This window comes from Miniopterus natalensis, chromosome 3 (assembly GCF_054644295.1).
Source record: "Miniopterus natalensis isolate mMinNat1 chromosome 3, mMinNat1.hap1, whole genome shotgun sequence".
In the NCBI taxonomy this organism is placed as follows: domain Eukaryota; kingdom Metazoa; phylum Chordata; class Mammalia; order Chiroptera; family Miniopteridae; genus Miniopterus; species Miniopterus natalensis.
In genome coordinates this window covers 98,276,699-98,300,929 of record NC_142083.1, presented here as the reverse complement: position 1 = coordinate 98,300,929, position 24,231 = coordinate 98,276,699, and the positions used below count along the sequence as shown (strand labels likewise).

At 45.9% G+C, this 24,231-nt stretch overlaps 1 protein-coding gene across 1 annotated transcript in view; it reads right to left on the bottom strand.

The window, feature by feature from the left end:
* VPS35L (VPS35 endosomal protein sorting factor like) overlaps positions 1–24,231 on the bottom strand; it is a 112,800-nt gene that overhangs the window by 10,383 nt on the left and 78,186 nt on the right. Inside the window, exons 24-28 of the mRNA XM_016217644.2 lie at positions 22,075–22,173; positions 20,435–20,512; positions 19,578–19,692; positions 12,800–12,939; positions 3,172–3,337 (exon numbers count right to left, since the gene is read on the bottom strand). Of these exons, the coding sequence (XP_016073130.2) occupies positions 3,172–3,337; positions 12,800–12,939; positions 19,578–19,692; positions 20,435–20,512; positions 22,075–22,173 (598 nt within the window). The remainder of the gene's footprint in view (positions 1–3,171; positions 3,338–12,799; positions 12,940–19,577; positions 19,693–20,434; positions 20,513–22,074; positions 22,174–24,231) is intronic.

The following is a 24,231-nucleotide window of genomic DNA, read 5'->3' as shown; positions in this document are numbered from 1 at the left end:
TATAAAGTGAAAGCCTTTTACTCAGCCTCTTACTACCTCATTTTGCAGAGCAGCAAGACTGCAGCTAGTGACGGCATTTCTCATGTCCCTGCCAAGGACGAGACTAGTTCCTGGCATAAATTCCCAGTCTTGCTCCAGCTTGGAATCTACTCTCCTTCTGATTAGCCCAACAGTGGAGGAGAGAGAAGGTCTAAGAGCACCACGGTCAATTAGCCAAGGTGCAGGCTTCCTGACCAGAGGGGCCAGAGGTATGCCTGGGACAAGCCAGCCTGGTCCCTACCCTCTCAGAGCTCACAGTCTGTTTAGGAGATGCAGGCGAGCAAACAGCAATTGAAATAGCGTGTACTGAGTGTCAGGAGGGGTGGTACAGGGGTTACAGGATCCTTAAATCTAGGCTTAGGGTGGAATTCTGGAATTAGCAAGATCTGCACTGAATTTACCAGAGAAAGTGAACAAAGGGGTCAGGAGCGGGGAAACAAGTGTCTGTGTTAACACTTGGTGGTGACAGGAGGGAGGGAAGAGGGGTGACTTTGAGAATTAGGAAGAAGCTGGTCAGGCTCTATAGAGTGAGCCTGCGAGTCCAGACCTGGGAGAAATTATATCCCTACCACTGAAAACAGCCCACGATCTCTGCATCTGTTTGCTTCAAGGGTCCGGCAGGTGGTGTGAAGGAGTGAGGGCTACGCTGGCTGCACAGCGGCGTCCTGGATGGCACTCTTCCCCTGGGTGTGCTCTATCTGCACAGTCAGTACACAAACCTTCCCTTCCACGTCAAACACGTGCACTCTCGCACGGAAGCACTGGAGTTCTGGCTCTAGATAATTTCAAGACATTCTATTTTTATTAATCTGGAAAGCAAGCAGCCAAGCCATCCTTCATAAATGCAAAAAATACCTGACCCCAGTTTTTCAGAAGTCCTAAGTTGTGTCGATGCTGTCTAAAAGGCTTCCTAGAGTAAGAAAGGGGTGGGGAAAGGGAACTCACCACCCCTGGAAAGCCTCCACAGCCCCAGGACTGTCTCCTACTGAGACAACTGTCAAGTCACAATGTGCATCCAAAGCAAACACAGCTGGGCCAAGAGGAAGGAAAAGAAAAGCCATCCTTTCATGTCCATCTCTAAAAGCCAAAAAGCTAGACTCCTGCCTCTCAAACTCCTAGCTGTGTGGTTGAGACAGAAGGTCAACTGGAGAAGAGAGAGCTTGCTCTTCTCACAGGGCCTTTGGGTCACAGACCCACCTCCCATGTGAGTGACTAGACCTCAAGTTACTGTTCAGAGTCCTCAACATGCTCATCACAAAAGAGGAAATAAAAATGCCAACAAATACAGGAAAATGTGTTCAACCTCATTACCATCAGAGAAATACAAATTATACTCGTCAGAATATCCCAAATAACAAAGACTGGCCACACCAAGGGAATGCTCATTCCTGCCCATGGGAGTGTCAATTGGTATAACCATTCTGGAAAACTGACACAGTATCTACCAAAGCTGAGCATAAGCAAATCCTATGAGCCAGCATTTCCACCGCTAGGGATGTAGCCAACACAAATGTACACCAAGAATCATATTCAGAAACTTTCATAGCAGCACTGCTTGTAAGAGCCCAGAACTGGAACTGGAAGCATAAAAATGTTCACGCATAAGGGAATGAATGAATTCTGGGATACTCACACAATGGAACAGTATACAGCAGTGTGAAAGCATGAGCTGCAGTTCCAGCTCAGAAGACTCTCAGAGACATAAAACTGAGCAAAAGAGGCCAGACACCAAATAATGTTTGCTAAATGAGTTCACTTACATAAAAGTCAAACTGGCAAACAAATCAGTAATGCTAGAGGTCAGGAGAACAGTGTACATTTGGAGAGGAAAGTGGTGGTGCTGACCAGAAGGAAATGTGGGCACTTCTGGGGAACTGGTAATACTCAATTTCTTGATATGGGTGGTGGTTGCCTGGGTGTGTCCACTTTGTGATCATTCACTGAGCTTTATAGTTTGTGGTATGTATGTTATGTTACACTTAATTAAAACATTTTTATTTTGTAATCAAGGAGACAGCATAATATATGCCCCATAGCTCTGAGTGTGAGTTCCATTCCCATCACTGACTGGCCCCAAGTCCCTGAAACCATGTGGCTGGGAAACCATGCTCTTCCCAGTCTCACCCTGATGGCATGTAAAATGGGAACTGAGTGCCTGTCTTCATGGCAACTCTGAGGATTAAAGGAGAAAGCGGCCCCTGGAGGCTGGTGCGGTGCCTGACACGCAGGAGGAGCTCAGGTCGGGGCAGCTGTCATCACCTGTATTAACCCACCTCCCTGAGTTACGTCTTTACCATCAGCCTCCGAGTCCCAACTAGAGGAATCCTCTGAGAGATGGCAGAAGGCCACATCCCTTACCACTGCAAATTTGTTCCCTGAAACCTCCAAATGTAGAGACAGTTGCTTAAACTCTAAAGTATACAATTACTGCCCAGAGCACTTTTAACAATAGGGCCTTTTTTTTTTTTTTGGAAACCAAGAATTAGAACTGAGGGTCTGACAAGCAGGAGGATGCTTGGGCTCAGAGAGCAGAGGTCTGGAATTGGAACTGTCCCCATGTTATGTACAGGACATGAGGCTGCTCCCAAACTTGTAGCAGCAAGTTCAGAATGGCTGGTAGTACATGGGGGCCACCCAAGGCAATCTCCTTCCTCCCGAGCATTTGATCTAGGGGCTTGCTGAGCCTCAGCATCACTTGAAATAATGGGTAAAAATACCCAGACCAGAGGCCCGCCTGAGACCGTGGCCTGGGATGAAGCTCATGCACATGTACACTTAACCACCATTCTAGGTTTTTCTGTAGAACACCAAAGACAGCACCGACCCAAAAGTGGGATTCTCTGAATTCATCTGACTATCAAATCTTGGACCTTGGATGCTTGTTAAAGATACAGATCCTCAGGTCTCTTCCTGGGGATTCTAATTTAGAACGGGCAGGTGGGGCTCAGGAATCTGTATTCTTAAGCATTGCCCCCAGGTAATTCTTACATGGGCAAATTGAGTGAGACCTTGAACTAGAAGTTCATAATAGGCAAGACATAAGGTAGATTAAATGAAAGAAAATGAAGACATTTTACTTGACTTCCATGAAATTCAAGCAGAGTGCAGAGTGGTGGGAGGGGCCCTGGCTACCTTTGTCTACGTGGTAGAGGTAGGTCTCCTGACTCATGGCCGATAGGAGGTGCAGGACATAGGTGTAGATGCGGATTTTATCATCACTGTTGTCCTCCCAGGTATAGTCCTGGATCACGTTGAGAAGTTCTCGAACAAGAAACAGGACCCCATGTTCAGGATGATCCTAGTGGAGAATCATAGAAGGATAAACATTCCTAGATATGAGCAGGAGAAAAAAAAAAAATCAAGATGGAAACCCAGGTCCCTCCCTTTAGCAGCTGTGGAGAATTTTAAGTACCAGGTATGGCTAAACCATAAAGAGGAAACGATAAAATGCCATTCATCCCACTCATCAGCACACTGCAGTCTGTGCAGACACACTCTGAGAACCTCCCTGTTTTTGTCCCAGATACGAGAAAGCAAAGTTACCTGTCAGCTTAATGGCCTGTCTCCAAAATTACAATCCATTTCTCACATACGGAACAGGAAAAAGTCCTGTTCCTCCAGCTACAAAAACAAGATTGCAGATCTCGGAGCAGATGAGCAACAGAACCACCTACCTCATGTAGGGCTCCCAATGATCGCTGTCACCTTGAGGCACTGACTAAAAATAGCCTCACTAGGTAGGGCAGTCAACAACATCACCAGCTAAACTGAGGACTCTCGGGAGGAGAAAAACCCAAGAGACAGTCGCAGAGCTTATAACAAACAGTGTTTCTCAGATGCTAACCTGAATCAAAAAAGTGTCGGGAAGCAAAAAAGTTGCTGCTTCAGTTCAGTTCCAAAAAGGTATATTCGATCATGTGGCTCCCCTGCTTAGCCCTCTCCAGAGACTTCTCCCACTGAGAGTACATGTCCCGCTCCTGCCACCAACGCCTCGCCAACCCACTGGTGCGCCTTCCCCTCACTCACTCTAGCCATCCCTTTAAGACTCCTGGGACCAGCTGGATCACTCAGGGTCCTGCAAGGACACAGGGCACACTCGAAGGGTTAATGAGGATTGTTTAGTGAGGATTATTTATAAAGACATGGGCAGCATGAAGGGAACTTGGGAGGCACCCAGGGCCTGGCTATTGCAGGAAGCCGTCACCACCCTTGGGCAACACTACCGGACCGTTCAGCACCTGCAGCTGGAAGAGGCAGCCTGCGAGAGCTGTGGCCTTGGGTGCAGGAACCCAGCTATCGCCTAACCATGGCCGAGAGACTGCAAATACCACAGCCTCAGTCCTGCCGTCCGATCTGCCGCTGGTGCCTCCCCCTGGCTGAATGAGTTGGAAGGTGGAAGGAAGTCCAGGTGATGCAGTACCCCGACGGGTAAGACGAAAGGATGCTATGGGGGGGGAGGGACAGCTCACGCTCTGCCCTCAGGCCCTACCGTTCCCTCTGCCGGAATCTTTAACCGCAAGATTTTATCAAGACCAGACTGACTCCATGACAGCCTTTAGATCTCACCTTACATGTTAGCTCCTCAACTAGGCCTCCCCTGATCTTCCTCCTTTCTCTTTTTTTAAGCCTCACCTGACGATATGTTCATTAATTCCTCTTTTTATTTTAGAGAGAGGCGAAGGGGAGGGAAAGAAACGTCAATGGGCTGCCTCCCGTACACGCTCTGACCAGTAATCAAACCTGCAACCTCGGTGTGTGCCCTGACCGGGAATCAAACCTGCGACCTCTTGAGGCACGGGTTGGTGCTCAACCACTGAGCCACACTGGCTGGGCAAGAGTCAGCTATTTGGAACACAGGCCTGGAGTATGAGAAGTGCTATAACCGAGGTGGGTGGGCACTAACAACCAGCAAAGTCAACGTGTGTATCCAGAGCAGTAACGCTTCCAACGGGTGCGCGTGAGGGCGGAGGGTGTGCGATGCCTTGGAAGCTATGGACATCTACAGGAACTGCTCGCGTGGCACTGGCGAGAAAGAGTACGCGTGACTTCAAAAGCGCCGCCTCACAACTGCTCGACCGCGGTCTGCCTTCTGAGCGCAGCGTCCGCCTCAGCTGGCACCTGCCGACAGCTGCTCCTACCGGCCTATATTGTTCTGCCATGTGGATGTTCAAAAATACATTTCATTTAAGGATCCGCCTTGGAAAGAGACAACAATCTGAATGTTCCAGTAACTAAATTTCAACACAATTCGCCATAATTATTGAGGGAGACCAACACACCTTCAAAAGGTGGAAGAAGGGGGATGAAAACGGGAAGGTTTGTAGTTAAGCCATTCCCTTGAGCTTTTGCTCACAATCAAGGAGAGGAGAGGTTATTTCCAACCTTCTGGATAAGAACATTTTCCATGTGACATCCATGCTTCCATGGCTATAATACTTTTTAAAGAAAATAGACTTTGATGGCTCAGTGCCAGCAACTGAAGTAAGGCAAACACAGGTTTTTTAATTTTTATATTTTAATCCTCACCAGAGGATATTTTTTCCATTGCTTTTCAGCAAGGGGGGGGGCAGGGAGACGTCGATGTGAGAGAGACACATCAATTGGTGCCTCCCACTCGTACCCTGACCAGGGCTGGAGATTGAGTCTGCAACTGAGGTATGTAGCCTTGGTCGGAATCGAACCCAGACCCTCAGTGAGCGGGCTGACACTCAACTACTGAGCCAAACTGGCTAGGGCTGAATTTTTATTTATTTATTTATTTATTTATTTTTAAAGTTAAAAGAGTTCCTGGATTCAGTTGGCAGTCTGAGTGGGAAAGGTCCCCCCGGTGTCCTTGCCAAGGATGCCTCTCTGGCGTAATAAACACATGCTTACAAGGAGGCTCCCAAGGGGCCGCTGGAAGGGACTCAAACCTCCCTCCCAGCTGCACAGACGGGGCTTGGCTTCCACACTGGCAATACCCCTTTGGGTTCCTACTATGTGGGAATACTTCTATTAAATGTCCTTGGGAGAAGAGAGAATACCCTGAAACTGACGACTTCCCAGGAGAGCTAGATGAGAGGTAGAGAAGATAGCACGGAGCACAGACATCCTGCCTTTGAATTCTGTCTTGGCCACTTACTGGCTGGTGACTCTGGGAGAGCCGCTTCACCTCTCTGTGCCAGTGAGGTCTGCTTCTGTGAAATGGGAGCAATAATAGGCATTTGGAGTACTTGTGAACTGCTGGCTTGCCCATTGTAAGAGGTATGTAAGTGTTGGTTAAATAAATAATAAAGATCTTTAGAAAAGAAGCCAGAAAAAAGGCTGGGGGTGGGGGAGAAAGAGCTGTAAGGGCAAGAGGGGCACTGGGGGAAATGAAGGGGCACGAGAGCAGGCTGCGAGGCTGTCGGGGACCAGCTGACCCTCTACGGAGCTGCCTGCCCCTGCGCAGCCCGCCTATCAGTCCTGCAGCTCGAGCCCTCACGGCCCTCTAGCTGCCCCATGCACTAGTTGCCGCAGCTCTCTTCTGGTCCCGCCAATGCAGTGCCCCTTCCATCTCGAGGCCTTTACCCACGCTGTTCCCTCTGCCCAGATGCCCTCTCCTTTCCCTCTGCACTTAACTACTAGGCTTCCTTTGGATCTCAGCTCAAGTGGACATTCTCAGGGCACGGCCCTGACCCACGCCCTGCAAATTGGAGGCTGACTGTCCTTGTAGTTCACAGCACTTTATACAGTTGTGGTGAAGTATTTATTTTCTTAGTGTCTGTCTTTTGAGGAGGACAGTTTCTCTGTTCACTCCTCAATATCCAGAACAAATGTTTGCAGACAGGTGGGAGGAATGAAGCATAGCGCCTGGACGTTAGGCTATGCTGCAGTTGGATCTTTTCACGAGCATAAGAAAAGACATTTCCCTGCTGTGCCCTGGGTGATCAGAGCAAGGAAACGCATGGTAGTAACACTTCCATTGCCTACAAATTTCAACTGAATTGAAATTAGGCCTCTGAAGCAGTAGCACTGAACTTGTTCAATCAATTCTACTTTCCCTGTCCTACTCAATGTTGTTAAAAAACTGCATTAGTTCAATTATATAGAGAAGGCTGTTCTGCAGTCCACCAAGAAGCTAACTGCTACTAACACCATGGCAGAGCTGAGGAGGGACGGCGTCCTAGGGAATGTTTACTTCTGCATTTATAAATAGGAATTAAGTAGGCCAGGTATTTCATTTGGGCTAAAATGACTTCAATTTTGACTCAAAGATGGCTGCAGAATAGCTCAAAGCTGTGCCTACTTGCTCCCGGCCCCAAACTGGATTTACAGAGAGACCAGAAATAAACCCACACCTGTATGGTCAATTAATACTTGACAAAGGAGGAAAGAGCACACAATGGAGTAAAGACAGTCTCTTCAATAAATGGTGTTGGAAAAATATGACAGGTACATGCAGAAAAATGAAACTAGATCACCAACTTAACCACACACAAGCATAAACTCAAAATGGATAAAAGACTTAAATGTAAGTTGTGAAACCATAAAAATTCTAGAAGAAAACATAGGCAATAAAATCTCAGACATCTCTTGTACCAATATTTTTACCAATATATTTTCTAGGGCAAGGGAAACAAAGGAGAAAATAAACAAATGGGACAACCCCAAACTAAAAAGCTCTGCTCAGCAAAGAAACTATCAACAAAATGAAAAAGGGACACACTGTATGGGCGAATATATTTTCCAATGATACATCTGATAAGGGGTTAATTTCCAAAATACATAAAGAAAAGTATTATGCTAAGTGAAATAAGCCAGCTATAGAAAGACAAATACCATATGATTTTAGCTGTATGTGAAATGTAATGAACAAAGTAAACTGACCAACAAAATAGAACCAGAGGCATGGATGCATAGAACAGACTGACAGCTGTCAGAGGGTATGGAGGGCGGAGGAGGGGGGACTGGATGGAAGAAGGTGAAGAGATTAACCAAAGAGCATACATGCATAACCCCTAGGCACAGAGAGCAGTGTGGTGAGGGCCAGAGGGAAGGTGGTGGGAGACGGGTGGAGGTGGCAAAGGGGGGGAAATGGGAACATCTGTAATAATGTCAACAATAAAAATGAAGTTAAAAAAAGGAAATAATCATAATAAATAAAATGATTCAATTTCTTTCCTCAACAAATAAAATTAATCACAGGTTTTCAACCCATCCTTTAAAAAGTCTTGCGCACTGTTGTTGGGAATGCAAAACGGTGCGGCCACTGAGGAGAACAGTATGGAAGTTCCTCACAAAATTAAAACTGGAACTACCTTATGACTCAGCAATCTGAGTACTCATCCAAAATAACTGAAATCAGGATCTCACAGAGACATTTCTACTCCTATGTTCATTACTGTACTATTTACAATCACTAAGATGTGGAAATAACCTAAACGCCCACTGATAAATAAATGGATAAAAAACGTGGAATACAATGGAATTCTATTCAGCCTTAAAAAGAAGGAAACTGCTGTCACATGTGACAACATAAATGAACCTTGAAGACATTAAGCTAAGTGAAATAAGCCAATCACAGAAAGACAAAAATGGCATGATTCCACTTATATAAAGCATGTAAAATAGTTCATAGAATCAAAGAGTGGAATTGTGGTTGCCAAAGGTGAGGCTGGGAGGAGGAAATGGGGAGTTACTGATCAATGAGCTTCAAGTTTCGATTAAGCAAGGTAAGCTCTGGATCTGCAGTACATTGCACCTAGATCCAATATGTACGGTATACTTAAAAATGTATTTGTTAAGAGAGTAAATCTCATGTTAACTGTCCTTCAATAACAATTTTTTTTTTAATTTAAAAAGCTGTTATATGAAAGGTAACAATTTGAACCAAATAAAAGATATGGGAGTTGTCTTCAAGCTAAACCTACTCATAGCAGACGTGGCTCACATGTGGTCCATCTGGGCCTCTGAGCTCATGCAGCACTCAGCCCTGACTATTCAGGCTGCACATCCCCAGAACCCGCAAAGCCTACCAGCAGTTACAGATGCTGCATCACGGGAGGGATGCTGGGTGCTAAGGTGCAAAGACGCTGAGTAAATGAGGCCCACTGCAAACATTCCTCAGATCCTGCAGGACAGGCTCTGGAGTAGCGCAGACCTGGGTTCAAATCCCAGCTCTGCTGCTTACTGGCTGTACAACCTCGCACGAGCTGCATGGCTTCTCCAGCTCTAGGTTTCCTTAAGTGGGAAAGGTTCAACAGTTCCCACCTTGTAGGGCTTGTAGGGCTTGGGGGAGGATTCCTAGAACTGAATATTGACAAAGGGCTTTAGCGAAGCACAGAGTTAAATCTGCATATAACTCTGACTTCCCAAAAGTAATCCCTCAGTATCCACGGGGTATTGGTTCCAGGACCCCCAAGGATACAAAAATCCATTGATGCTCAAGTCCCTTACATAACAACACATACAGTTGGCTCTCTGCATCCCTGCATTTCCAACAGTGGATCAAAATAGTCTTCAATGCACACTTGGCTGAATCTGCAGATGCAAAACTTGGGCAGAGGACCAACTGTATATTTATTGAAAAAATCCGTGGAAAAGTGTACCCTGGAAGTTCAAAACCTGGGTTGTTCAAGGGTCAACTGTAGTAAGAAGTCCCAAAGTGGAGCTATTTAGCAAGCCCCAGCAAGAGCACAAGAGTTGATAGCAGAACCAGAAGACCTGTTGAGACCAGGGGGCATTCCCATGAATGCCTAAGGGGCCAGGTAGATAACAAAAATGGGCTGAGTGGGTCTGGAGGTGCCCAGGGGAACCGGAGAAAGTACACAACCCCCACTCCCCCACACACACCACCACTACCCCAAGCGGGGCAGCTGCTTCCCAGCTGTGGTCAATTGGCCAGGTCAGGGAACAGGGGTCCCACATGGCAAGATATGACTTTTTAAGAGGAACCAAAAATCTGGGTTTTTCTGTGATCTATCAATTTTTAAATATGGGTCATTCAGTCATTCACTCCAAATGTTTCCTTTATTATGTGTATTATGTGGCCAGCAAGCTTGTGTACATGCTGGATTCCACCCCCTGGTCACCAGTCTATGACTGGACAGAGCTGGCTCACAATGGGCTTTCATGTCTATGACTGCAGTCAGCACTCAAAGCAGCCCCACCAGTGATGACATTTTAGAAAGGTGCCACTGAGGCTTTGAGGAGTTACAAGATCTTCCCAAGGCCATAAGGCCTTGGAGTCACTGGGTCAAGACCAAATGCAAGTTTCTGACTCCAAGCACAAGGCTTTTCATCAGAGCTCTGAGGATTTTTAACATAAAGAAAACCTCATGCCCTGGCAGGTTTGACTCAATAGTTAGCGCATCGGCCTGCGGACTGAAGGGTCCAGAGTTTGATTCCAGACAGGGGCATGTACCTCAGTTGCAGGCTCGATACCTGACTCCAGTCGGGGTGTGTGCGGGAGGCAACCAATTGATGTGTCTCTCTCACACTGACGTTTCTCTCTCTATTTCCCCCCACCCCCTTCCACTCTCTGAAAAGCAGTCGGAAAAACTCCTTTGGGTGAGGAGAAAAACGAAGGGAGGGAGGGAGGGAGGGAGGGAGGGAGGGAGGCAGGCCTCATCTGCAGAAGGAAATGCCTCCCCGAAAGTCAATGCACAGTGACACTGACCAAGTTCCCCCTTAGAAACCCTGATTTCTTTGTCCCCTCACTTGATAAATTAGTAACTAAACTATCGAAAACAGAGAGAAATTGATTATAAAGTACTAAGAAGGAGATCTGAAAACATGAAGCCCAGCCTCCCATCCTTTCTCCAGAAATCTTCGGGTCTGAACTGGAAGAGCTGTGGGAGCTGAGTCACTTCTGTCTCCTCAGCTTCACTGAGATACCTCACACACCCAGCAATTCACCCATTTAAAACACACATTCAGTGCTTGCTCGCACAGGCATCAGCTGCACAGGCATCGCCACCATCAGCTTCAGAACATTCTCATCACCAGAAAGGAACTCTGTCCCCATGGGAGCTGAGTTACTTCCATGGCCCAAGTCCAGAGGGGTGTTTCTCAAAGTGATTCTAGGACGACCTGAACTGATGAGGGAGCTTTCAAAAAGGATGGTTCAGCCTGCCACTCTCTGGGAGAGGGCCCCAAGAGCCTACATGTTAACAAGCATCCCCGATCCCTGCGCACATCTGGCTCCACCAAGAGCCCGCCCATTCTGTGCCTGGACCCTGTCACAGCCTGGTGAGGCTAATGGGCTTCCCAGAATACCATGCAGAAAATAAAATACGTAAGACTACAAAGAAAACCAATTACACTAAAATACAGTGATCAAAACAGTTGTTATATTCAGTATAATTGTTACCTTGTAATACAACTCTTTGGTGAATACATTTAAATAACAGACTTAACGACAGGACTAACAACTTCAGTGCTTTTTAGGGAAGGAAGCACATAGTCAATCTTCTGACCTATCTTCCACACCTGGACTATGATATGAACAGACTGGTGATATTTATTTATTTACTCACCCGAGGATATTTTTCATTGTTGAGAGAAAGAGCAAGCAAGAGGGAGAGACAGAGGTATCGATGTAAGAAAAGAAACATCAGCTGGTTGCCTCACACATGTGCACAGGCCAGGGATTGAACCCACAGCCTGGGTATGTGTCCTGACCCAGAACTGAACCCACAACCCTTTTGTGCACGGGACAATGGTCCAATCAACTGAGCCACCAGGGCCAGGGCATACTGGCGATTTCTGTTAGTGGCAAAGTCCCAGTTACTGTGATGAACACTAGCTCATTGCCTATAATTCATAATGGAGCGAAAGGCTATTTTTTTTTTTTAATGTATTATTATTGATCTGAGAAAGAGGAAGGGAAAAGGAGAGATGTAGAAACATCAAAGAGAGTCACTGATCAGCTGCCTCCTGCACACCCCCAGCTGGGGATCGAGCCCGCAACCCAGGCCTGTGCTGTGACTGGGAATTGAACTGCAATCTCCTGGATCATAGGTCAATGCTCAACTGCTAAGCCATGCTGGCCAGGCCGAAAGGCTACATTTCACTGAGGTTTGTAAAAACAAAGGTATCATTTTTTTCTCTCATCTAAATTCATGGCCACCCTGCCAGACTCCCAGGCAGCAGCTGGACCTGTGGTTAAGAGCCCCTGCTAGGATGAGCGTCCTTGTGCTTGTCCTGGGGGTGGGGGTGCCCTGATTCTTTCCAGCCCAAGCCTAACTGCTTATCTCTTACATTCCACACGAAACCCCAGCATCCTTCTGACAGCATCCTCTCTGACCTCCACCATCGTGGTTTTGTTTCTAGTACTTGCCACCAAGAGAATATTACCATCCCGCTTTTTAGTGCCTACCGTGTGCCAAGTCACTGTCTTAAGCACGTATGCATATTCACTCATCTAAGAACCTCAATGACACTTAAATGTAGATACTCTTATTACTTTTCCTTTTTTACAGACAAATAAACTACAGCCCAGTATATTACATAATTACCCAAGACTGCAGAGTGCGGAGGGGGGGACCTGGGAGTCTATCCTAGGCATCTTGGTCCTGATGCCTGAGACCCCTAAATCACAAAGTGACACCCCCTTGACCATACGGAGAGCCTCAACTAATGCTTTTAGGACACAGAATGAGTGGACAATACAAATTCAAATATCCGACTACAAAACCAACAGACAGAGAACACCCCTGCACTTTTAGGGCTAAGACGGCCTAAGTGTATGCACAGGTCAGGGAAAGACATGGCCTACAGCTCTCCCAGGGAAACGTACCGGAACTATTAGTAAAGTAGAGAAGAAATTGCAGAGGAACTCCAGAAGGAATGGTTCCGACGGCCGCATCTTCCCATCAATATTAATCATCTTTGGGACTTCTGGAATGAGGCTTATTGCGGCTTTGAAAAAGGCATCAGCTGCAAGACAGAAAAAAAGTCCGGGCATGAAAACTCTGAAGGAGTGCAGGGTCTGCCTTTTCCTTCACAGCCTGGAGGCCAGTCCTGAGAGTCACATGGAAGTTGGCCCAGTACAGCAGGCAGGTCCCAGAAAAGGATTCTGCAAACCATAACTGACTTGGTAGAATATTCCAGGTTGAGAGGGCACCACTGTTGCCTCCCAACTCTCCCTTCTTCTCTTTTTCTTTCTTTGAGAAATTTGGTCAAAGAACCTCAGTCAGACTGGCTTAAGACTATTAAGCGAAAAAAGCAAGTGGCAAATTTTTACAGAAAGCCTAGAAATCATAGTCACGTGGGCTGAGGGCTCAACCTGGATTGTTTCATTGACCCTCCCATTGACCACATGGGGAAGGTATGGGAATAGGGCCCACTTCACAGACGGGAACCAAGGTGCAAGAGAAGTGGTTGCTTCCACATCGGTGTGTGCAGGAGGCGCGAGCACTGGCGCGGGAGCGTGGCTCAAACTCTGATCCATCTGCACCTACTCTAGTGCACACATGTTAAAGAAACAACAATCGAAATGTCTGAAGGAATGTGCACGCGCGCGCGCGCACACACACACACACACACACACACACACACAGAGAGCTTTAGAGACTTCTGACTAGGTAATAGCTCCAGAGAAACGCCCAAGAAATGAAGATATTTTTAAAACTATGAAATAGTCTATAAAACAAAGACTTCAAAGGGTGAAAGGAAGGAAGGGAGGGGAAAGAAAGCGAGAAAGAGGGATGGAAAGCGTAGAAGATGGGAGTGAGGGAGCAGTGGGGGGATGGAGACAGGGAGAAATGCATGGGGAGAGACAGAAGGACTGGAGGTAGGGGGGTGAGACAAAGACGGAGGGCTCCTTGTACAACTGCCAAGGTATTAACTGTGAGAAAAAGTGTCAAGGTCAAAACAGACAAAACACTGACCCAACAAATGAAATTTTAAACTGCCTGACAAGACCAAACATTTGTATGGTCCAAATATACTTCCAGCCCAAAAGGGCTTCAGCGATGTCAAGAGAACACGGCGCTGGTTAGGTAGCATTCGAAATGAAAACGGGACCCCGTCCAGCAGAGCAGGGGGGCAAATGCAGCAGCGCCTGTCCTCTGCGGCAAAGGCCTGCGCACAAGAGGAGCAAGTGTGTGCAGCTGGGGAGCAGGCTCTGCCTTCTCTTCCTTCCTCCAAGGAAACAGCACAGCATGGAAAGAGCTTCCTGCACGCAGCTGCTCGCCTCTGCTTTGGAAGCTTCCTTCCCAGCCTGTGTCTGCAGCCCCACAGTCACAGCTTTACCACATTCCCCTAAGCAAATTCATGACAGGCGCTCCCCCGGACACTGCGCACAAGGGAGAAAGTGGGGCAAAGCTGGCACGAGTGTGGCGATGAGAACAAAGTACCCACGTTACTCTCCTCCTGTTACTGGGCCGTGTGCGCTCTGGTCTAGGGGGACATGAAGCAGCTGCTCTCGATCTCGTTGGGACGAAAGAGTTTAAATATAGGGCATCTGGGAAAAGATTTTATATGTCTTTTCTGATAGAAAGTCTTCTGATGATAGAAAGAAAACTGCCCATGTATAAAATCTAGTCTGGGAGACTTCTCAATTTCATTTTAGTACTTAGAACTCAAATCCTACTACATATGAAAACAGCTTTTCCTCCTAGTTTAGAGTTCAGAATAATCATGTCAATATCACATAACAATTTCTTTTATGGCTATTAAAAGCCACACAAGGCAATTCAAGATAAAATAGGTTCGTATGTGTGTGTTTTTAAAAAGACCTACATATCCCAGACCAGACAAGAAAAAGCTAAAGGAGTTTATCACCACCAAACCAGTATTTCAAGAAATGTTAAAGGGACTTCCTTAAAAAGAAAAAAAGAAAAAAGATAAAAATACAAATAATAAAATGACAATAACTATGTACCTATCAATAACTACCAATCAAAACACAGAGGGTGGCTGAATGGGTAACAAAACAAAAACCCTTACTTACGCTGTCTACCAGAGACTCTGGATCGAAAGACACACCCAGACCGAAATTGAAGAGATGAAAAAAGGTATTTCAGGCAAATGAAAATGAAAAAAAGCTGGGGTAGCAATACTTATATCAAACAAAATGGACTTTGAGATAAAGGCTATAATAAGAGACAAAGAAAGACATTTCATATACAATAGCCAGGATATGGAAGCAACCTAAATGTCCATCAATATACAAGCAGATAAAAAAGCTGTGGTACAGCCCTAGGCAGTTTTGCTCTCCGAAAAAGCAATGGAAAAACTATCCTCGAGTGAGAATTAAATAATAATAATAATAATACTCAAGCTGTGGTACAGATATACAATGGAATATTACTCAGCTGTAAAAAGAATGAAATCTTAACCAGCTGCAACAACATGCATGGAACAAGAGGTTTATGCTAAATAAAGCAAGTCAGACAAAGACAAATACCATATGATTTCACTTATATGTGGAATTTAAAATCAAAATAAACAAAACAAAACAAATTCATAGATACAGAGATCAGACTGATGGTTGCCAGAGGGGACGAGGGGACTGAGGGTGGGGGGATTGAGGGGCTGGGTGAAAAAGTTAAAGGGATTAAGAAGTACAAATTTGCAGTTACAAAATAGTCAGAGGGATGTAAAGGACAGCATATAGTCAATAATATCGGTGCTAGGTGGGTACTAGACTTACCGGGGGCATCACTTTATAAGTTATATGGTGTCTAATCACTATGCTGTACACCTAAAACTAATATAATATTGAATGTCAACTGTAATTTAAAAATTAAAAAAAATTAAAAAGACCTACAGAAAGAGGAGAAATCAGGTTCCAAACCATGAAGACTCATTACCTTGTCCCACTGGGGGAAAGCATATACATCCCTATGCTACTCCTCCCTCCCCCTGAGTCTTCTGAGGTTTCACAGGACAACCAGGTTTCTTTTCCACATCCCATGTAAAAAAATGTAAACAAAAAAGCACTCAATAATTGAATGTATCTGTGGATGAAAAGGGGCCACACACTAAACCTGACACGCTCAGGGAGGCCTGCACGGTGGCCATACAAACTCAGAGGCCTGAAGTAACCACAAAGGATGGTCTGCAATTGAAACATCTTAACTAGCCGGGCCGGCGTGGCTCAGCGGTTGAGCGTCGACCCAGGATCCAGGCGATCGGGGTTCGATTCCTGGTCAGGGCACATGCCCGGGTTGCGGGCTCAATCCCCAGTCAGGGGCGTGCAGGAGGCAGCCGATCAATGACTCTCTCATCATTAATGCTTCTCTCTCTCTCCCCCTCTCCCTTCCTCTCTCTGAAATCAATAAAGATTAAAAAATAATAATAATAAACCCATCTTAACTAAAAGCAGCTCAGGGCAGGTATCCTGTCCTAGGGTCACCTTTGCTAGGGAAAAAGACTTTACCTTAACTATGCCTTTCCATTTGTCTTTCTGCATCTAGGATAACACACCTGATAACATGCCTTTGCAATAACAAAGAAATTTCCTTTTTTCTGGACCCCTCACCACACTCCACCAGAGCAGAGACCGCAGATCCCCTCATTGTTATCCTGTTAATTGTTGACTGTAAACTATCCTGCACCCACTTATGTAAAAGAAGTGTGTCTGTCATTTTACCTCTTATCCAATCCCAGAGGTTTCCTTGCTTTGCTTTCTCCCACCTCCCTAATCTGTCCCCAGTGGATTTCAGGTAATCCCCTGACATCTCCCCCTTTGATTGTAATGTAAAAAATGAGGTGCAAAACTGCCATTCTCCGGAACATTATCTCAACCCGTTGAGATTTTGCTTCCTGGCAACTGTCATCGGTTTGGCTCAAATAAACTCATAAAAATTCTTATAAGTTTAGATATTTCTTACATTGACAAAGGTTTAGCACATAGTGTTTAGAGACTCAAGGAAAAATCATCAGGTAGACGATGAACGTGGAGGGGACCTGAGGGGTCAGGCAGATGAGGAGTCAACAGCTCTGACACCAAACAGAAGAGTGCTGCCCAGCTGCTCACACACCCGGGCTGTTCTTACGCTGCTTGTGTCTGGTGGACTAGGGGGCACTACAGGGCAGCACAACCGGAACAGCCAGTCACACTGTCCTTGAGGGGCTCTAGGGAGAAGCAAAGCCCAGGGCCCAGGGCTTTATTTAGTGTGAGAATTTCTGTTTTGCTTTTTCCTAAAAACAAACAAAACAAAAACATGAAGCCACACAGGCTATCTGGTCGTAGTAAACTTGCCTGGCACCTACAACATTCACCATCAAGTCTCTGAGTTCGTAGAAGTGGGAGGAGAGACAGCAGCCTCCAGGGCCTCCACATGCTCTGGGAGTGGCAGCTCACAGGCCATTCCTAATTCGCAGGTGACACCAAACTCACGCACTCCCACGTGGGTCAGCTATTCCTAAACTTGTAAGAGGGAACTAATTTATAAGACTTAAAATTTCTAACATCCAAACTAATCTAATTAATTAACCTAATCTTCATTTTGCACAGGTTTTGGGTGGCAGCTGTTCATTTTTGTTTCACTCTGTTTCATGCTAACTCACCATCCTTACCAAAGTGGGGACGACAAAAAAGTTCCATGTTTACCAACAAATAACGAGAACAGATGACTGCTCGTGTGACTTGCAGTCCTAGTTGGGACGGGGTATCTAGACAATAAGTAAACAAACACACATCAGGTCATGATGATCATCAGGAGGCTTGGCACAGATCATGGCTCCCATTTCCTGCCTGGTCATTAAAGAAAATACAAATATCTGGGGGAAGATCATTCTACAAAGAGGGAATAGCAAATGCAAAGGCTCTGAACCAGAAGGCAGCTTACTATGTTCAAAGAACAGAAAAAAAACCAGCGTGGCTGAAGAGCCGTATGAGGGGGGGACAGAAGGCAGGTCACGCGGGGACTTACAGGCATGGTGTTTAGTTTAACTCCAAATGTACTGGAAAGACACTAGAGTCCCCAAGAGTCTAAACAAAAACCAAGCAGATTTTGAAAAGGTTCATGGATAGCAATCATGGTTTTGGTGTTTTTTACATTGATTTGAGAACGAGAGAGAGAGAGAGAGAGGGGAAGGAGGAGAGAGAGACAGAAACGCTGGTGTGCTGCTCCACTTAGTTATGCATCATTGGTTCCTTCCTGTACGTGCCGACTGAAGATTGAACCTGCAACCTTGGCGTGTTGGGACAACATCCTAACCAAATGGGCCACCTGGCCAGGGCCAGCAGTCATGTTTGAAGACTTGGTGCCCAGAGCTGCCCCAGATGAATCAAGATACAGATCCAGGTACAAGAAGTGCCAGGCCAAGGGCTAAAGAATGGGAAGGACCACTCTGACCAACCCAGAGCGCCCATCCAAACCAAGGAGCAAGTGGTTGGTCACTAACTCTGGCATAAACTGTGATGCCAGGTGGGAGATGAAGGCGGTCGGGGGAGATAACCATGGAAAGCATGAGTCCATCTCATACAGTACTGGAGAAACTCCCAAAGTATTCACTGAGCCTTCTGACGGTTTGACTGCACATACCGTCTATCAGTGGTGAAAGGGCATGGCCTTGGGTCAGATCAGGGACTGAGTGCTGGCTCCTTAGCCATGCCCTCCTCAGTTTTCCCACCTGGGAGATGGGGCACCAGCCAGAGGACGGGCCTTGTGTGGCTGTCAGGAGGATGACGTGAGACAAAATGTGCCAAGAACTTGCCCTGTAACAACTGCTTCATAAGTGGTGTCAGGATTTCTTTCAGTCTTTGTGTTACAGCCTGCTGGACAGGCACCTGCTGTTGGCCTACACTGTCCAGGGCAACAAGAGCATCCTGCAGCAAACACTGTGACCCTCCGCCTGAAGGCATTCTCTTGGCTCAAGTGAGGAGCAGGCCTGAGTGCCAGGAAGTTGATGCCCCGGAAGCAGCCCTCGTCAATGACAGATGGGAATAGAGGGTAAATAACCCGTCTTCCCTGCCCCTCAGGTGGGGTAACACCAAAGGCTTTAGACACTCCCTCCCAGAGGTCCCCAGCAGGATGGACCTCAGCTGTTCCCAGCAGTAACTTGCCCATGAGTGTCCCCTTTGTTGGCTTCCTTCCCTTCCCCTCTCTCCCTTCCCCATCACCCTCCTAACACTGGCAGGGATCACCTCCCATATAAACCACTCACGCCTAGCACAGAAATGGATCTTGAGCAAAATTTTCATCGCTAACAGCAAGCTATAGTTAGTATTCATTCTGTACTTACAAGATTCTTCCCGTGTCTTTCTGGGGTTTCAAATAAACAAGTCTCAACAACAACAAACATGAACCTGCTGTGATAAAGCAGTCCTAAGGTCTAAAATTCTCTAGGTACACGTAGCCCTGCATGTCTGAGATAGATTTAAGATGGCCTTTACAGGAAAATCGCCACACTTTGTCATCTGTCTGACTCTAAATGTGTGCATGTCTGATGTGCTTCCTACTAAAGAAATAGATTTAAAACTCGTCATTTATTGATAACTTTTTTTTCTTCCTTAAAGATCATTTCTTTCTCTACACACACACCCACATACCACCCCCACCCCACCCAGTCAGCTTTGCTAAGCAGGCAGGGAGGACCGAGAGGAGGGCTGATGGGCTTACCTTGGGAGAGGCACTGATTGGCCAAGGCCACCTGACCCGCATGCAGGTAGAGATTGAGGCGCGTGAAGATGCCCACCAGGGAAGGGATGGTAATGAAGCAGTAGGCAACACAAGCCTGGGAGAGAGGGGAAATGCAGCAGGTTACCTGGCAAAGCCCTCACAGTAGAGTAGGACTCCTGTTCTTATCTGTTACGTATTTTCAAGCAAAAATAATGTCTTAAAATAATTTCTGCATTTTGAGCCCCAGTTTCTCCTCTTGCCTCTGCAGTATCTTGTCCTTTGGGAGGAGGCGTAAGGAGAGTAACGGTGCATGAAAAATAAATCCGTACCTATCACTGAAGGGAATAAAGAGATAGCACCTAATATCGTAAGTTAAAAAGCAGCTGCTTAAATCAATTAGTTTTAAAAAAGGATGTAATCAGAAAAAGTTGCCACAAAGAGCTGGAGGTAGCTGACAGAGGAGAGAGGATGAGATGAGGAAGGGCAGGGCTGGGATGCTTATGTTTCATTGTTTGCATAGGGTTTCATTTTTTTAAAACATAGATTATGTTGCTTTGATAAAATTTTGAGCAGTACACTCAAGAAACTTAAATTTTATTTCAAAGTTGGGAAGTGATGAATAGGGAAAAAAGGTATCAGACCTTCAGATACATACAGGTTTAACTACAGAAACAACTGAGCTGGCATTCAAAACCCAAATCCATCCCCCAACCACCTCACCATAACGCGTATCAAAACTCAGGCCCCTATGGTCACTTCTTCCAGAAACATTAAGAAAATAGATATGTAAGGAAAAAATCTGGAAAATCAAACCCACTTGGAGCGCAAAGTCTGCGAGTCTTATCTTTAGAACATACCCGGACAAACGCAGCTGTTTTTCTGGAGTGATTCCCCTTCATTACTTTTCTTGTTTCCATTGCCAACCGGTTCACACTCTAGATTTGTTAATAAGTAAAACAGAAATGGTAATGAAACAATGGCTGACTCATGTCTTCCACAGAGATTTGAACATGAACTGCATACAATTCAATGAGAACAGCTAAGTGGGACCAAGGCTGGTTAGCAGTGAACCCTGAAATGCCAAAGGGGTCATAGGCCCAATTCGATCTGGGCTTGCGCAAACATCTCAAGGAGGGTACAAGGAAAGGCACTTACTGAGTTAGTCATGCCTATCCACCAGCATTATAAATGACCATTTTCTGGTTTAATGAACAGCTACGGTTCACTTACTCCATTTCTGGAAATCTCATACGCTAAGCTTAAGATCTTAAAGACCTTAAGAGAAATTTCCAAGTCTTAGAGTAAACCATGCAGTTCAGCTGTGCAAAACTAACAATAACCATAAGGAAGGTAATAACAGCAGCCATACCATCACTTACAGCACACCAGGGGCTGTTCAAAGAGCTGCCCATTCATTACCTCGTTTAATCCTCTCAACCTACGAGGTGGGCACTGTTACCTCCCTTCGTCTTACAGATGAAGTCTCTACATTTAGGTCTTAAGTTTAGTGATGCTCCATAACCTGATAACCAGCAAACATATGTATAAAAAAACCACTCTCCTTGAATTTACATGAGGCAATTAAAAAGCCTTAGGGAATCTTTCCATATACATGAAAAGTTTAGACCTACGGTTCTCAAACTGTGGACTGTAAAACCTCAGAGTATGAGGCAAACTCACAGGGGAACCTTTTCTTTTTTTAAGGAAAACAGCAACGCTTGATTGTTGAGCACTGGGCAAAGCACTGGGGTGAGGCAGCTCACAGACTCAACACTGGACTGCATTACATTCCAGTGATGTCGTATCTTTGCATAATTGGGTTTTTGGCAAATGCTGTGACAAAATGCAAGTGCTGTGCAAAAATCAACGTGGAAAAAAAATCAGTATGGAACAGAAAATAAAGGTAGTGGTGGCCAACCTGACTCCAAGGTTTGAGAAGCTGTGCAGCGCCCAACAGGTGCCCAACACACTTCACCAGAAAGGAGTTACGGTCATTTAAGAATGAAATAAAAATATATTATTTTTCCTTCAATTTATGTATATGTTGTTTTAAAGGGCTATCAAATTGTTAGGGCATAAATACTTAAGCTGTTTGAGCCTGACTTTTTAATAAACAGAGATGTTATTTCTTTTGACCTGGGGGCACCATGAAAAGTTACAAAAAGGGGCCACGATCCAAAGAAGCTGGGACTCTGGTCAGGCAACGAGGCACTCTAGGTTAGTGTTTCCACAACTACGTAATCATGCTCCTCACATAACTCTGCTGTTGGCACGCAGGAGTGAGAATAAACAAACTTCAGAGAAAAGGGGGTCAATAAAAACCTTCAAAGATTTCGGTGAAGTTGTAGATTTTATTGACCTTAAAGGAAAATCTTTCATACCTCAGGCACATGAACAATATGGAGCTAGAAGAATCCCAGATTAAAACTGGTGCCTGGAGTATAGATGATCAATAAATATTTACTGAGAGAACAAATGAATGAATGGAAAGCCTTACGTGAATCAATTGCACAAGGACAGGTTCCAGATTGCAAAACATCGACCTGGCCTCAACATAAAAACTTAGCTGCTGTTCAAAATCACGACCAAAGGACACCTAGAATCAAGGAGAGAGATGTTGACAATGTTATTTCTAGGCAACTGTGTGCACACAATTGAAAAGGTTTTTCTTGAGCTTGGTGGGGGAAGGGAAGGTGCTGTGCTGACAACTCACCAAAGATGCCCAGTTATGAATGGGTGGAAAGGGGATGCACGCACACACACACTTATGCTCACGAGAACATACTCTGACTAGACTTTACAACACCCAGCCCGGCACATCGCTGAAATATTACTATTGCCACCTCATCGTTATGACATGGGCACTGGAGTCGACCATGAAGAGGCTGAAGGGTATAAAACAGAATCTCAAAATGTAAATAGAATTTCCCGGGATAGAAGAAGATCACTGGGAAGGAAATAATGGAATTTTGTCAGCTGTGGCCTTTTCACAGGACATAAGTGTGGTTACTGGGAGTCGTTTGTCAGGGGGATTCTGCTTCCTGACGGGGTTTCCAACCTCAGCAGCTCCCAGTGGCTGTCAGAGCCACAAATGGAAGTTTCTCCACCATTAAAGATCCCATCTCCTATTTCTCCAAATTTATGAATAGCTGGTTAGCAGGACAAACTGCTACAGCAATCATCTTTGTCTAGAGGAGGTTTAACACTGCTATTTCCATTATAACTACCAGGTTTCACATCTTAGTGCCTCATATTCTTTTCCATTGTAACTCAGTGGCTTCAGACAAACCATAAGAGGATAAACAGGATAAATACCATATGATCAGCACATAAATCAAGGGCACAGGAGAGGTACCTGGTAAGAGCCATAGGTACATTTCCTAATGTCGCCTGAATTTTCATCAAAATTGGGATTTTACCAACAGAGTTTGATGGATAGTTCAACTGACCCCTGCTGCTCAATCAGTCACATTTCCTAGGTTATTTTCAAAGTGACCTGGTTATTTTCATCTCAGCTTTTGTCTTCACATGCCCGTTAAAACAGAGGCTACTGGCAGCAGTTGGTAGTTAGCTTTGCACACCAAGAAAAAAGGCAAAGCTGTCCTGGGGTGGATGGTACGGCGGGTTGTTCTCCAAGAGGCTGCAGTAACCCCTCCCACTCTGCCTGTCCCCTCAGAGTCCCTGTGGGCTCTGCCCCCAGACATGGAGTCGGCCCTCCCTCCGCTACAAGGGGCCAGCCTCTGACTCACTATGATTTCTGAACCAGAGCCTCAAAAGGTCTTGCAGCTTCTGTTTTTGCCCTCACCACCTAAGAGGACTGTGATAACTGAATGATGAGAGAACAGTGAAAAGAAAGAGATCACAAGGATGAGAAGTGAGACACCTCAGCCAGCAACAAGGCCCCAGGCACAGTCCCAATCCTGCCCCCACGGAGCAGCCTAGTTACCCAGCCAACCGACAGAATAAGAATTAATAAAACACTGTTATTTAAAGTCACTAATATTTGGGGCAAGTTGTTACGCAGCGATGGGTAATTCAAACGAATGGAGAGTGGGCACTGGCATTCTGCACCCAGCCTCGTTTCCACACTGTCTGATAAGCAGCCTATCGGGTGTTTGAGGGAGCCCCTCCCCAGGCCCATGTGCTCTGGGTTGCCCAGGTTGCCTACGTCTCCCTGGCAATCCATGTGTTTGCCTTCCCCTCGCAGCAGCAATTTGTTTAGGGATGGGCCAGTGACCCACATAAATCCAAAGGGACTGTATCCTAGGATTCTGCTGGAACCCTTCCTGCTGGGCTGCAGAGAGGGAAAGAATGGAAACCTGGAGCTCTCGTGGAGAGTGAGCCTGCCGAGGAGGACACCAAGAGAGCGGAGCCATGAGCCAAAGACACGCAGACTGCAGGCCCTGATGACACCAGGGAGACCCCGAGTCCAGCTGCTCCTTTGAAGGGTTCCATCTCTGAACTTTTGTCACATGAGCCAGGAAGTCTCCCTTCCCTCCCCGCTTTTGATTTTTCCCTTAAGCCAGTTTGTCTTGGCTCTCTTTGCCCCCAGGAGAGTGTTGGCTAATGTTAGAATATTTTCTAATTTCATCTTATCTCAATAAAAATGAATAGCACCAGGGAACATAATGCTAACTGCTTTCACCCGAGTAAA